This window comes from Asterias rubens, chromosome 12, assembly GCF_902459465.1.
Source record: "Asterias rubens chromosome 12, eAstRub1.3, whole genome shotgun sequence".
NCBI lineage: Eukaryota > Metazoa > Echinodermata > Asteroidea > Forcipulatida > Asteriidae > Asterias > Asterias rubens.
Genome location: NC_047073.1, coordinates 5,262,197 through 5,277,782, shown reverse-complemented (window position 1 = coordinate 5,277,782; position 15,586 = coordinate 5,262,197). Strand labels below are relative to the sequence as shown.

The window sequence follows — 15,586 nt, the reverse complement described above, 5'->3', positions numbered from 1 at the left end:
AAAATTTTCACAGGCATGTTATTTTATGCTTATGTTGGGATACACCAAGTGAGCAGACAGGTCTTTGACAATTACCAAACGTGTACCTTCCCTTTAAACTCTAAACACTTCAAAAAATTCCAGGCCCACTCCTTTTTCTTTTCTTCTGAATGAACCTATTGAAGTCGAACAGGAAGTCCCTGTCAACAATTCAACTACGCCTCAAAAGATTTTTGACAAAGTACATGGCCATACAGGTGTGTGAAGGTTATGCCTAGGAATCTCAACAAGTTCACCCTGTTGGGCTTTAAAGAGTGAAAATCTAGCAAAACTGGTGTGGAATCTTTTTTCATATTATATTAAAGTAAAATCGATTTACATTATTCTTTATGTTTATAGGCACTGGATGGACACTTTTGGTAGTTGCTCAAAATAATTGTTAGTTGTGATAAACAGCTCTCGATCTGAAGTAACATAGTTGTTGTTCCCTCACTCAAATATTGAAAGACTTCAGGCCTGTAGCCTTTTATTAGGCATCTGAAAGCACACACATTTCTTTCATTTCTTTCTTGCAACTTCGATGACCAATTGAGTCCAAATTTTTACATATTTGTTATTTTATACATTTGTTGGGATATACCAAGTGAGAATACTGGTCTTTGACAAATATTAAAGGTGTCCGGTGCCTTAAAAATAGACAGAAATACCTACTAAGAATAAGTTTGCTCTCTCATTCTCGATAAAACAAGGAGGTGTGAAAGTAAAATGGGGTGTGGCAGTGGTGTATGTACAAACACATTTTGTCACTTCGGGCACAGGTTCGCAAAAAAATGAAAGGAAAACATGAGATGTACTAAATAATTGCATTGTTTTAGGGTTCCTGCATTTGAGGCAACACAGTATATGATCACGAACAAGGAATTCCTGGAGTTTGTCGAGAGTGGTTGCTACGGAAAGAAGCAGTATTGGTCCATGGAAGGCTGGCAGTGGAGGAACTTCCGCAAGGTTAATCATCCGATATTCTGGGTCTGCACCAAAGGTAGGAAATCAGTAAAAAAAACTGTTGAGGTAGTTTTTACCAAGAACGTCTCGAACATCTGTGTGTAGTTGACAGCAGTTGGGACAGCGATTACCAACCGCCTGTCTGGCCTTATTGAGGGCAGCATTATACGCTGTGACGGGGTCCATGGCGTTTTGTACACCCGAGGGGGGAAATGGCACTCGAGGGTGTACAAAACCCATGGACCCAAGTCACAGCATGCAACAATTGTTTCGTTAAAATCTTTGTATACATGTAACTGTTATTCCTCTTCTCGAAGTTCTGTTGTCATCTTCAAATATTATTACGTCGGACTATTCATTGTTTAATAAGCAGACGAATGGGAAACAATTCCCTCGATCCTGCAGGTGTTTCGTACACAGCGCTGGAAATCGACCAACGCCGGGAACGATCAAGGTGATGTACACCGGTGTACATCACTTTTCATGTTACATGCGTTTTTGATGCGCGTCACATGATTGGTTCTCGACCAATCAAACTTCACAGTTTGTTACCGAGGTATAACAATCAAACATGTACCACAGAAATTTAACAGTTCCCCTGCAGACGATGCTTGACATAATGTTTTTGATTTGTAATCAATAATTGCACTTTTGACGAAATAATTTAACAGGATGCTTACTCCTGGCTATGACAAGAGCAAGCTGGTTAAAACATTGGGATAACGAAAAGTCCCCTTGTTCCACTAAGCAAAAGTAGTAGTCCCAGCTAAGACCGAGGAAGTTGTAAATAAGCAGGACAGTTCTTTTCAGTCTCCTGTATTTCAAAATCTACTCCGCGGTAGTAGAATACAAATAATAATAAACGAACATTTATAAAGCGCCTTATGCAGGACCTAGTTACAAAAGACCAAAATCTAAGTAGAATTTGAAACTTTGCATGTGGAATTACGAAACAGTTAGGTTTGCGGTAACACCATGTAATGATAATCTCTAATTGAGTCTGGATGGTTCTGAAAAGACAGTAGGTTTTGATCAGTATACTCTGATTGTCTTCGGAAGCTGCCTTCTCCAAAATCTACTCGGCAAAGTAAATACATTTTACAGATGGTGTTACCACAAACTGAATGTACATTGATACCTCACCATGCAATATCTCAAAATCTACTATGACATGAAAATAAAGCTTACTATCATTGCCATCCTTATGAAAAGTAGACTTTCACATACAAATTTAACAATTTCTTTTTGAGGGTACATGTATGACCAAAGTATGATTCTACCTTCAAAACACAAAATGTAACTTGTCATGTTTTCAACTTCCTTGTGTTTTAAAAGGCTTCCAGGAAACTTACATTTCTGTCCTGTTTGTGTGGAGGATTCCCCCCCCCCCCAAATGTTTGTCTTTTCGGAAGTTATCAATAGACAAATTGCAAAGTCAGCCAGGACATATTTTTTCGTTAAGGACTCTCTGCTTTAGCAGCTCTATGAATTTGAGCCGTGACCATTCTCACATAAAACGCTGCATTTAAAAAGCTAGTAAAGGAAGTGGTAAGAATTGCAGTCTCACTTTTGTTATGGATCAAGAAACCATTAGAATTTCCCATGATGGTTTCCAGGAATCTGAAAGCACATTAATTAGTCTTGGCTCAAGATGGTAGTATTTATATTTTGGATAACGGAACCGTCGCTGCAAAATGCCGGAGACACTACAGTATACTAACTGCTATCACACGCACCTACACCTTGTCATGCTTGTGGCTTACGGCTAGTGATCATGTATAAAACACATCAAAACACAGTCTTGTGCCAAGACTAAGAGGAAAAAGGAAGTAATTGATTGAACTGAAAATGAACTCTGCTGTTAAACTTTAAAGGCAGTGGACACTATTGGTAATTACTCAAAATATTTATTAGCATAAAACCTTACTTGGTGCCGAGTAATGGGGAGAGGTTGTTGGTAAAAAACATTGTGAGAAACTTCTCCCTCTGAAGTGCCATAGTTTTCGAGAAAGAAGTAATTTTTCACGAATTTGATTTCGAGACCTCAGATTTAGAACTTGAGGTCTCAAAATCAACCATCTAAACGCACACAACTTCGTGTGACAAGGGTGTTTTTTCTTTCATTATTATCTCGCAAAGTTGATGACCGATTGAGCTCAAATTTTCACAGGTTAGTTATTTTATGCATATGTTGAGATACACCAACTGTGGAGGCTAGTCTTTGACAATTACCAATAGTGTCCACTGCCTTTAAAAAGGCAGGGTATGCTTTTGGTAATTGTCAAAGACCAGTATCCTCTCACTTGGTATCCCTATACATGTACATGTCTAATGTACAATAACAAACCTATTGATATTGGTCCAAACAACAAGCTTAACCAGTTCTTTTGGGGTTTACGATACTTGATATCACATTCATAAATACCTCGGACAGTTTCGCTATTCCTATTGGTGGAGAGCGCGTCACATGCGTGTGTATAAACCTTTGTTTATGACCAGTAAAAAGTGTTGAAACATGGGCGTGACACGCAAGCTTTCACCTGTGCTTATAAGACAGTTTCTTCATTCCTATTAGTCGAGAGACACGGCCGGGACAGTTGTGCCACATCACGCGATACGCGCAACGCGCACAGCATTCCCTTATAAGGAGTTGTTTCGAGGGCAGCAGAGGGCCTTACCATTTCATAGCTGGAGGGGTGTTGTGTTGATAGAAATCATTGAACAATAATAATTTTTGCATTTATTTTACTTTTTGTCTCAGGTATTTGGTTAAGTTACATAGACTCTTTGACCTACTTTCTCTACAAAGCTATAACTTGTGAAAAGTGGAATTGCCATTATTTCAATGTACCTCCAAATATCTGGATCACGGTTTGAGACTTTTTCTTTTGCTGTGACACCATTCAATAAATTGATGAGTATGATTATTTTAGAGGACTTGAACATGCCCCAAACTTAAAGCCATTATACACTTTCGGCACGAAAAAAAAAAATAAAAGTTCACAGATTTACAAATAACTTACAGGGTTTACTGTAGGTAATGGTGAAAGACTTTTCTTGAAATATTATTCCATGAAATGCTTTACTTTTCGGGAAAACTTTAAAACAATTATCAGTTCTCGTTGTCGAGAATTACAGATTTTTTTCTAAAACACATGTCATGACACGGCGAAACGTGCGGAAACAAGGGTGGGTTTTCCCCATTATTTTCTCCCCATGACCGATTGAGCCTAAATTTTCACAGGTTTGTTATTTTTTATATAAGTTGTGATACACGAAGTGTGGGCCTTTGGACAATACTGTTTACCGAAAGTGTCCAACGGCTTTAAACTTACTCCTGAAGTAGTGAACATTTTGGCGTTGATTTTTGTGTTATTTCAGGTTGTGTGTCCAACTGTGGTGGCGTGTTGGCTGGTTATACTCACTGTGACCGAGGCAGAAATGGCCAGACCAGTGGACGACATGGCAGCAACACTACTGGCACCTCCAATGGCTACAGCAACAGCCTACCAGAAAACAACAACGAAAACGACGAGGAGTACAGGTGAGTCTGTGGTTGTGACACTGTTTGTTTGTCTGTTTGTTTGTTTAGGTGATCTTCCCATCGCGGGAACGATCAGCAAAGGGAACGATCGGCAAACTCCCAAGGGGATTTTGAGCGCATTCCCACTGGATCAACATTTTCGAGATCGGGATCCCACAACAGGATTAGTTGCAGACGTGAAATTGCGGTTGCGTTCCCACTTGAGTATGATCACGCATTGATCCCCCTTTTGGGGAACGGATGTGGATTCAAAGTTGACCAATGAAGGTTGTTCAAGGGTGTAGTGGGCAGGCATTACCGGGAGTCGCCCTCAAATTGCAGGGTCGGATCACTCTTTGCGTTCCCACTTGGCCCATTAAACCACAAGGGCGATCAGATCAAAATTGCACGGTCAGAGCCTGATAGCCCTCGCGTTACGCTTATTTTTCTTTGATCGCCCTTTTCTCGAACTGTGTGAGTTGAGTTGTGCGTTGGTTCTCTGCTGTGCCACGAGGGTTTTCTAGACTATCCGGTTTTCCTACCTCAGGAAAAAATCAAACACTTTCGATCTTGGCTGTGCTCCATGGTCATAATGGGTTGATATGGCTGTGGCAGCTGAATGCGCCCTTGCATGCCTGCTTCTCGAACACGTTGTAGCCGCGTCCTTCGCAATTCAACTCTAGCTGCGAGTAAACACGATTAGCCCCCCAAATTATTATTATTAATGTCCGTAGCTTTGCTGGCTCTAGTCCAATGTCCTTCTTCAAAAGATCTCAGTTGGTCCTGAAAAGTGTACGAAACACACTCCACTTAAAGGCAGTGGACACTATTGGTAATTCCTAAAATAATTATTAGCATAAAACTTTTCTTGGTGACGAGTAATGGGGAGAGGTTGATGGTATGAAACATTGTGAGAAACTGCTCCCTCTGAAGTGCCATAGTTTTCGAGAAAGAAGTAATTTTCCACGAATTGATTTCGAGACCTCAGGTTTAGAACTTGAGGTCTCGAAATCAACCATCTAAACTCACACAACTTTGTGTGACAAGGTTGTTTTTTCTTTCATTATTATCTCGCAAGTTCGATGACCGATTGAGTACAAACTTTCAAAGGTTTGTTATTTTATGCTTATGTTGAGATACACAAACTGTGAAGGCTAGTCTTTGACAATTACCAATAGTGTCCACTGCCTTTAATCCCTCTTATGAATACTAAGCATTCTCCGGATCAGCATGTAGTGTGTAAGAGGCTTTGATGTGGAGTGTTCTTGTCGAGCGGATTAGAGCACCGAACTGGTTCTGTTTAGCAGGGTGTGGGTTTGAATCCTGCTCATGACACTTGTTGTCGTTGAGCAAGACACTTAACTATACATGTACAAATGTAATAGTTCTCTACCTACATACATGTACGAGCGCAGAGATGGTTCTTGTGATTGATTAGCTTATTAGTGCGCTACATATTAGGCAGCACAAGCCGTATACTCCGCCGGGAGCTGGAGGGTTTAGGTTTAAGGCCCAGTGACCAGTGCTAATAATGTTAAAGCGCCATGGACCTAAATGCTGTATACGAAGCTACTACTATTCTCCTTGGGTTTCAAGTGACTAGTGTACATGTGTAACTATTGGTGAATTTCTCTTTGTTCACGCACAGACTGCGTACAATGTGTGAGGAGATCGCCATGCCATGGGATTGGCCAGTGACAGTCAACTACCACGAGTCCAAAGCCTATGCTAAATGGAAAGGCCCGCAGTATCGTATCATGACTGAAGCTGAGCATCATGCCATCAGAGACAAAAATGTAAAGCAAACTATTTGTATTTACCCTATTCTTACCTATGGCAACTTTCAAGTTTCTCCCCATACATGCACAAGCTAGAGTATCGGGCAATTTGCAGGAATTGTGTGCCGATACTTATCGGTCGAAATTTGCATTCATGCAAATTTCCATCGATACGCACACAAAATAAAAATTATATTTCAGAAACATAATCAAGAGAAGACCTCACGGTCTGGTCATCCTGATTTTACTCCATTCCAACACATTGTAACCAAACTGAGTATAGCTGACGAAATAATAGTCTGGTGCCATGCGCAATTAATTTTAGCATTCATTACTGTTATTGGAAAAGGGGAACATGATCAAGATGGTGACAGCATGAGGAAGATCTATAGAATACTCCAGATTGCACAGTAGGGATATTGATTTTAAAATAATTACATGTTTATATATATAGATTTATATTTTTACTTGTAAATGTACTTTTTCGGCCTGCTTGGCTGCCAGTGCAGTTAATAAATTAACCATAATATATATATATATAATTACAACCATGAAAAAGTTTGGGTCCAGATCGCCCACAGTTTTGAACAATCCTGGTCACACACCATTTTGTACTAAATGCCTGTGGATGCTATTGATTGGTAAGAAGGTAGGGATAGCCTTGGCCAAGGCTCTTTACGCAAGCACCCCGGTTTGAAGTCAACCGGTAGCATGAATCACACGATAGAAACATTTCTGCATGAGACGTTTCTCGGAGTATCACTGTGGCCCTACAAATTCATGGGTTGAGATACAGTGCCTAAAAACTTATCGCTAAGCAAAAATTGGCAGGTTACCAGTCACATTTTGTACATGTGACATGGTATTTTGGCTGGTTACCCCTGGTAAGCCTTGGTTGTGCTCGGCTACTTTCTGTGCTCCAGGGTCCGAAATAGACCACTATTCATAGGTCAATGTGGTTAAAAACTTAAAATGGTTTTTTTTTTCCTGTCTTTTTTTCCGCCTTTTTTTCTCACTGCAGGCATCTGACAGACTGGATTTGTCAAGGGACCACCTTTTCCACAATGATCTGAAGAAGAAGTTTAATGGAAACTTGGCCTTTGCCACATGCACGGTAAACTATCAAGTCAGTTGTATCTTTCACGGGTGTACTTGTATATACTAACTGCTTTACTCATGGCCTATGGGTAAAGGAACAAGGGGTGGATTTCACAAAGAGTTAGGACAGTCTTATCTCGAGTTAGGACAAGGTTACTCGTCCTAACTTAGGACTAGCCATGCGTTTTTTATATCTCCTACAACTAGTCCTAACTCTTTGTGAATCGACCCCTGGTCACAAAAATAATTGTTGTCTCATTGAGACACAAACTTATTTTAAAATGTAATTCAATACCAAAACTGGTACATTTGTAAATACATATGTACGTCTAAAAACTAAGATGAAAATTATTTTTGTGACATTGCTTTCCTCATGTTACAAAACTACAACGCCTCAGCCGTCAGCAAGTAATATTTTAAGGGAATCTTTCATCTACATGTATCTTCAAACCGTGTAAGTTTAATGGAAGTGTATGGACATTGTGTTTTGTGTTACAAAACGTACCAAATACCTTTAAAGCCATTGGACACTTTCGGTAAACAGTATTGTCCAAAGGCTTACACTTCGTGTATCACAACTTATATATAAAATAACAAACCTGTGAAAATTTAAGCTCAATCGGTCATCGGAGTTGGGAGAAAATAACGGGAAAACCCACCCTTGTTTCCGCATGTTTCGCCGTGTCATGACATAATAGTGTTTACTATAAATCCGTAATTTTCGTTGTCGAGAATTGATAATTGTTTCAATGTTTTCTCAAAAAGTAAAGCATTTCATGGAATAATATTTCCAGATAAGTCTTTTACCTTGACCTTCTGTAAACCCTGTAAGTTATTTGTAAATTTGTGAATTTTTATTTTTTTTCTGTACCGAAAGTGTATAATGGCTTTAATTGGCATATAAATAACAATGAGATAACTGCTGCATCAGTGGTGTGGTGCAAAAAGTGAACAAGAAGATTGTGGTTGTGCACCGTTGAAAACTTGTCTTCAATTTTAGTTTTTTGGTGGTAACTCTTGGTGCACCCCCTTTCCCCTCCCCTAAAGCCAGTCAATATGTACCCGCCAAGCAAGTCTGGATTCTACGACGTATTCGGCAACCTATGGGAATGGATGGAGGATAATTTCAACGGGCTTCCATCTAGTGGCTCTCACTATTTGTATGATGATTTCAGCACCCCAACTTATGATGGAAGACATAATGTGATTCTGGTAAGCCCAATCAATAGCGACCAAACCCACTCGGGTTGTGATTTCTTCGTTTTTAATTTTTGTTTGCCCCAAACAAAAGAATTTTTTTTTTTTTTTTTGTAATAGTTGTTTAATTTTCTTTAAAGATCAAATTCTACACGGTCACCGGATGTGCAAATCATACGACCGTTTGTACAGGCATAAAGTAGAGAGTTTGTTTTCGGGTAGATATTACTTGGGACTCGTCCTGCTTAACACAGCCTTTGTGAAATCGATCCTAGGACCAGTCTTACATAAGATCGGTCTTAAGGCTAGGATTCGTCCTAAATCCTTAGGATCGATCCTTAATTAGGAAGAGTTTTGTGAAGTCGACCCTTGTCTTCTTGTCAAAAAGTTGATAAAATCGGACAATGCGCTCTCCATAACTTTGCTTAGCAAATTCATTGGATTGATTTTCATTTCAGGGTGGATGCTGGATTTCTACTGGTGATGAAATGTCTTGTTTTGGCAGGTATAGTTTCCGTCGTCACTTTTATCAGCATTCGGGGTTCCGCGTCGTGCGATCCCTGGAGTTGGATGCCACGCTTCCTGTCACATTGATTTCTACTGTTACAGACAATGGTAGGTTTGTTGTACTTATCGGGGGAGAGGGGGGGTCCCCTTAAAGGAACACTACAGAATTGGTTTTTGCCAACAAAACAGTTGCTAACAGTGTTAGCACTTAAAGGCAGTGGACACTATTGGTAATTGTCAAAGACTAGTCTTCACAGTTGGTGAATCTCAACATATGCATAAAATAACAAACCTGTGAAAATTTGAGCTCAATCGGTCATCGAACTTGCGAGATAATAATGAAAGAAAAAAACACCCTTGTCACTTGAAGTTGTGTGCGGTTAGATGGTTAATTTCGAGACCTCAAGTTCTAAATCTGAGGTCTCGAAATCAAATTCGTGGAAAATTACTTCTTTCTCAAAAACTATGGCACTTCAGAGGGAGCCGTTTTGCACAATGTTTTATACCATCAACCTCTCCCCATTACTTGTCACCAAGAAAGGTTTTATGCTAATGATTATTTATAGTAGTTACCAATAGTGCCCACTGCCTTTAATGTGATCCACTATATAAGTAAACTGTGACAACCCTGTACAGGTTTGAGATCTGTCGCCAAACTGGGTCACAAGAAAATAGTGAAAAACCAATGTATACTTTGTATGTGTATGACATTGATTGAATTATTTACTATTGGTTATTATTATTATTATTATTATTATTATTATTATTGTTATTCTTATTATTCTTGCCATTGCCATTGCCATTGCCATTGCCATTGCCATTGCCATTGCCATTGCCATTGCCATTGCCATTGCCATTGCCATTGCACTTGCCATTGCCATTGCCATTGCCATTGTTATTTTTATTGTTATTGTTATTGTTATTGTTATTGTTATTGTTATTGTTATTGTTATTGTTATTGTTATTAAATGGCAGAGCTGACATTTCTTCATTTGCAGAAACATGCTTCCCAATGGGTACGAAAGTGGAGATGGTGCCCACTACAAACACCCAGTTCCAATACGAGGCCCACTCGTACCTTACCGAGTTTCTCCAGGATGACTACACAGCCACTGACGGTAACCTCCTCACCGAAGTAGCTAAGGTCTGCAAAGAGGCCGTCCAGGCCAGAGGGGGCGCCCTCTCTCGCGCTCTGGACTTGGGATGCGGCTGTGGCAAGTTGTCCTTTGAGCTGTCCAAACTCACGACAGAGGTAAGGCCATGAGTTGTTTCTCATCATTTTCATGGTTTTGTGGTTGTAAAGAAGAGTAAAACTACCAAGTCTTTCTGCTGGTCTGAAACTGTTACTACAGTACCTGCTATTTTCAAACAGGGCCCAATGTCATAGTACCTGCAAGGGTAGAGGTTGATACTGTGTTTGAGAAATCACGATGGTTCAAGTCTATACCATGCAAGTCTATACTACATATGCATACATTCTCAACTATGTATATATGGCAGAGAGTGACCATACTTTAGTGCACTCTTTTCCTCTTGTACAGTAACACCTCCTCCCCTCAAAGAGTTACACTAAAGAAATCACTTAAAGGCACTGGACACTATTGGTAATTACTCTAAATGAGCATAAAACCTTACTTGGTACCGAGTAATGGAGAGCTGTTGATGGTATAAAACATTGTAAGAAATGGCTCCCTCTGAAGAAATGTAGTTTTCGAGAAAGAAGTAATTTTCCACGAATTTGATTTAGAGACCTCAGCCCCAGTTCACTATATCAGAGGCTACGATCCATTGAAACCCCTCCCCTTTTGTGTTAAGGTATCGGTTCAGTACATTTCAATACAAAGTACGGCCTTTTCTAACATTGCTGTGGAACTCTGCCAGACACACATGACTTTTCATGTTTTTTCCAAAAGGCTCTTTAAACACATCTTTTCAGATTGGACTATGAACACACCTGAGAATTCTTTGATTGACCTAGTCGCTTTTGAATGTTTACCATGGTTACATTAATTGTTTAAAGGCAGTGGACACTATTGGTAATTGTCAAAGTCTAGCCTTCACAGTTGGTGCATGGAGGAAGGAAGAGAAGGAGCTCGAACGAATGGACTTCAAAAGTCAAACCTGTGGTACCGCATCGTTTAACGACACCTCGTTATCACCGACATACCTTACACAAACAATGGGCGACCTGGATTTGTGAATTTGCACGTGCGCACTTGGTTCTTCGCCAAACTATGGCGTCGTATGTCGTATGGATATAACAGAGGAAAAACTACTTTTTTGAGACGCGATAACATTTTTGGACGCTACTGTACACCTTAACGATTAACACAATTGAATACCAACCACCCTCGTGTGCCTATACCCAAATTTTGATCCACCGCTATTGACCGGAAAGTCACAAAAAAAAGTAAAAATATGCCATGATGTTTCAGCGAAACACCACAAACGGTAAATGAAAACGTGTATATTCACAATTCTTGTCTCCAATGATTCAACTTTACACGAAGGCAACGGTGCAGAGCGGCGGTACCGCACGTTCTGTACAAAGAGATCTAATCCTGCTCGTTAATCGGCCGTCCAGCTGGAGGTCTCCTATCTTTTTCCACTGGTCAGACAGGGGCATTGTCAGGGTATTCTTTTGTTACTCTGCAGTTTTGCGGGTCGTTCGAGCTCCTTCTCTTCCTTCCTCCATGGTTGGTGTATCTCAACATATATCTGCATAAAATAACAAACCTGTGAAAATTTGAGCTCAATCGGTCATCAAACTTGCGAGATAATAATGAAAGAAAAAAACACCCTTGTCACACGCAGTTGTGTGCGTTTAGATGGTTGATTTCGAGACCTCAAGTTCTAAATCTGAGGTCTCGAAATCAAATTCGTGGAAAATTACTTCTTTCTCGAAAACTATGGCACTTCAGAGGGAGCCGTTTCTCACAATGTTTTATACCATCAACCTCTCCCTATTACTCGTCACCAAGAAAGGTTTTATGCTAATCATTATTTTGAGTAATTACCAATAGTGTCCACTGCCTTTAAGTTGTTTTCAATAGTGTTGTAGTCTGGCAAGGGTCTGGCTAAAAAAAAAATAAGAATGAAGACATAACCAAATTTAAAAGTACCCTCTAGCAGCATATTAAAAACATCTCAAACTAGACATTAAGTGTTTGTGAACAAACACGAAGCTGTTCCTTGTTGTTTTGCTTGGATTATGTGCTTCATTGCCCAAGGAATATATAACTGAAAAAAGGGTTTCAAAAAAGTTGTGTAGCTCTTGGTATTAGGTCACACTTCCCGGTTGACCCGCAAGTAAAGGTCAAAATGGGCCCACAGCTACCAAAGACTAATCTGCAATGCCATGGAGTCTATAACTGAAAAAGTTAAAGCAATCGGTTGTGAAGATCTTGATATATAGTCCCACTTCCGGTTGACCCAGAAGTAGAGGTCAACATAGGGTCACAGTTTTCCAAAGTTAATATTTATTGCCTTAGAGTCTATAACTGAAGTTTCAACATTGGTTTTGTACTTCTTGAGATATGGGCCCACTTCCGGTCGACCCGGAAGTAAAGGTCAACATGGGGTCAAATGTGTTTCAAACTAATCTTGAATGTCCAAGGAGTCTATAACTGAAAAAAGTTTGAAAATCGGTTGTATATTTCTTGAGATATGGTCCAACTTCCGGTTGACCCGGAAGTAGAGGTCAACTTGAGGTCACGGTTTGTCAAAAATATATTTTTATGCCTAAGGAGTTTATAACTGAAAAAAGTTTTATAATCTGTTGTATAGTTCTTGAGATATGGTCCCACTTCCGGCCGACCCGGAAGTAGGGGTCAACTTGAGGTCACGATCTTTCAAAATTAATCTCCAATCCCCAAAGAGTCTTTAGCAACAAACAGTCTTAAAATCGGCTGTATACTTCTTGAGATATGGTGCTGCAAAGATTTTCTGATTGAATATGCAAATGAGGGTCATGTGGTTAATTAGTTACTAGTTGCCATTTTTCAAAAACAAATTAAAAATGCAAATATCACGACATCGTCTTCTCAGACTCTCCCCAAGAGTCCTCAACCCATACAGATCCGCAGTGTGTTGCAAGAGCCGTAGAGATGTTTAAACATTGCATAGAAAGTGACTGCACCCAATTTATGAAGTACTACGTTGTACCCATGATGCCAAGATTCTAATTGATTAATTAATTAATAGACGAACATTTATTGCTTTTATGGACTGAAACAAATCTTATTAGAATCAGTGTATTTTTCTACACATAATATGATATTTAGGAAACTAACAAATAAATTATTTAGAAGTTATTGTGTTTTTGACCAGTTTAAAGTATAGATTTGAAGAGCCATTGTGTTTGTGCACAGACACAAAACGTGCATTACATGACGTCATGGTGACGTCGTCCAGAATTTTATGTCGGAAATCACATTAACAGGACCTGACTAGTGTATAGCTGAAAAAAGTTTCAGGATCGGCGGTCTAATTTTTGAGATATGGTGTTAACTAGGTTTGCTAATTAAATATTCACAAGCTTAATTAAGGCTTATTAATTAAAATTTGTTACATTTTTTACGATAAGAATTAAGCTTATGTTCTAAGCTTCAATTTGGTATAATAAACTCACTCTTTCGTATTATGGTTTAGGAGATTAGGCTGCCGCAAAAACGTGTACAAACACTATGGGATTTAGGGAGAAACAAAGAATAATAATAATAATAATAATAATAAAAATAATAAAAATCTCGACGAAAACAATAGCTGTTCCGACTGGATCGGAACAGCTAAATATACTTTTACTCGATGTCTCTGGCAAAGTTTATGATAATTGTTTCAAATTTGGTATACATAGTGTCCTCCCTGGTAGCAACATATCTGTGGAGTCTTAGCTTGGTGAGTTGTCACGTGGTGGTGCTTTTAAGGTGCACTCTTTAAAGCTGTGTGTATGCTAAACCAAAAGACCGACTGAGTTGAAACTTGGGGTAATGTTAGTAAAGGACATTAACTGCTTAAATTTTGTAGTAACCTCATGATGATTCATCTTTGATTTTTTTTTTTTTACAATTTTTACAATTTTTTTTTTTTTTTATGAACAAAAGCAAGCAGCAATAATTTTTTTCCACCGGGCTTGTTCTCGAGGAAGCCAAGCCAACACCTATTGTTTGTTTTACAAACACTGATTATATAGTTATTATTATTGTTACTATTATTTTTCTGATTACAATATTTCCTTACCAGGTTGTGGGGATAGATTACTGCGAGTCTTTCGTCAAAGCAGCCCAGAAGATCCAACAGGATGGCAGCTACAAAACAATGCTGCCTGATGGCAAGGTCATAGCTGTTGAATTACCAGAGGGGACAAACCCATCCCGCGTAACGCTTAAGCAGGTCAGTTTCTAATAACAGTAATAAATTGAATTGAATATTAATAGCAAATTCTTATTTATGGCATTTCACACTAACCGTTTCAATGAGCTTTAAATTACAGTGTTTTAACAAATTTAAAACAAACTTAAAAGTTACCCAGTCTGTTTCCCTTGTGGTTTATGAGGTTTGATATCCAAAATAAAAGTTGCATGCCCTTTAGGTGGTCCCCTGGCTGCCGTTTCCCAGGTTGTATCATAAATTGGGTGTGATCCCTGGCTACACGGCAGTTAACAGTTGAATGGTTTTGACTGGCACTCTGAACAATATTAACAAAATAGGGAGACTGCCAACATAGGCTAGATAGCTCAGTAGGGTGCCGGCATGTTGGTTTGATGCCCACTCATTCAATTTGTCTTTGTTCGACCCCAAATCTTGTAAAATTTACCCAGTCAGTTTCCCTTGTGGTTTATAATATTATTGGATAAATTAAGAACAATATTGATACCAGTGTCGTGGCCGAGCGGTTAAGAGCACCGAATTCAAACTCTAGGTGTTTCTGATTCCCCAGCCGTGACACTTGTGTCCTTAAGCAAGACACATAACCATTTCTTCGTCCTTCGGATGGGACGTAAAGCCGTTGGTCCCATGTGTTGTGTAAACGCATGTAAAAGAACCCAGTGCACTTATTGAAAAGAGAAGGGGTTCACCCCAGTGTTCCTGGCTGGATTGGCAGCATATTGCGCCACAGCACCTTGTAAACCATCACATGGTGCTTAAGGATGAGGTCTTATATCCGAAAAAATTTGCCCCACTCCTTGCAGTAATAATACCTGGCGCTTTGTATCCGTTATAAATACGGTTGTTATTATTATTATTAATTTGTTTTAAATAACAAAAATAATAAAAGTAGTTTCTTATGTTACGCTCACTCAGTGATGCTCGTTCATAAAGGATTAAAACAATCAAACCGTTCTAAAAAATTAAAGGTATACCTTCCCTTTAAAGACACTGACACTATTGGTAATTGTCAAAGACCAGGCTTCTCACTTGGTGTATCCCAACATATGCATACAAAAACAAACCTGTGAAAATTTGAGCTCAATTGGTCGTCGAAGTTGCGAGATACATTTGT

At 39.2% G+C, this 15,586-nt stretch overlaps 1 protein-coding gene across 3 annotated transcripts in view; it reads left to right on the top strand.

Annotated features, from left to right (window-relative positions):
* The window catches only part of LOC117298008 (ergothioneine biosynthesis protein 1-like), a 49,749-nt gene that overhangs the window by 23,910 nt on the left and 10,253 nt on the right, over positions 1-15,586 (top strand). For all 3 annotated transcript variants that reach the window (XM_033781223.1, XM_033781226.1, XM_033781225.1), the window contains 8 exons: positions 855-1,018; positions 4,363-4,525; positions 6,153-6,300; positions 7,304-7,396; positions 8,428-8,592; positions 9,036-9,192; positions 10,083-10,336; positions 14,326-14,475. In XM_033781223.1, coding sequence (XP_033637114.1) covers positions 855-1,018; positions 4,363-4,525; positions 6,153-6,300; positions 7,304-7,396; positions 8,428-8,592; positions 9,036-9,192; positions 10,083-10,336; positions 14,326-14,475 — 1,294 coding nt within the window. The remainder of the gene's footprint in view (positions 1-854; positions 1,019-4,362; positions 4,526-6,152; positions 6,301-7,303; positions 7,397-8,427; positions 8,593-9,035; positions 9,193-10,082; positions 10,337-14,325; positions 14,476-15,586) is intronic.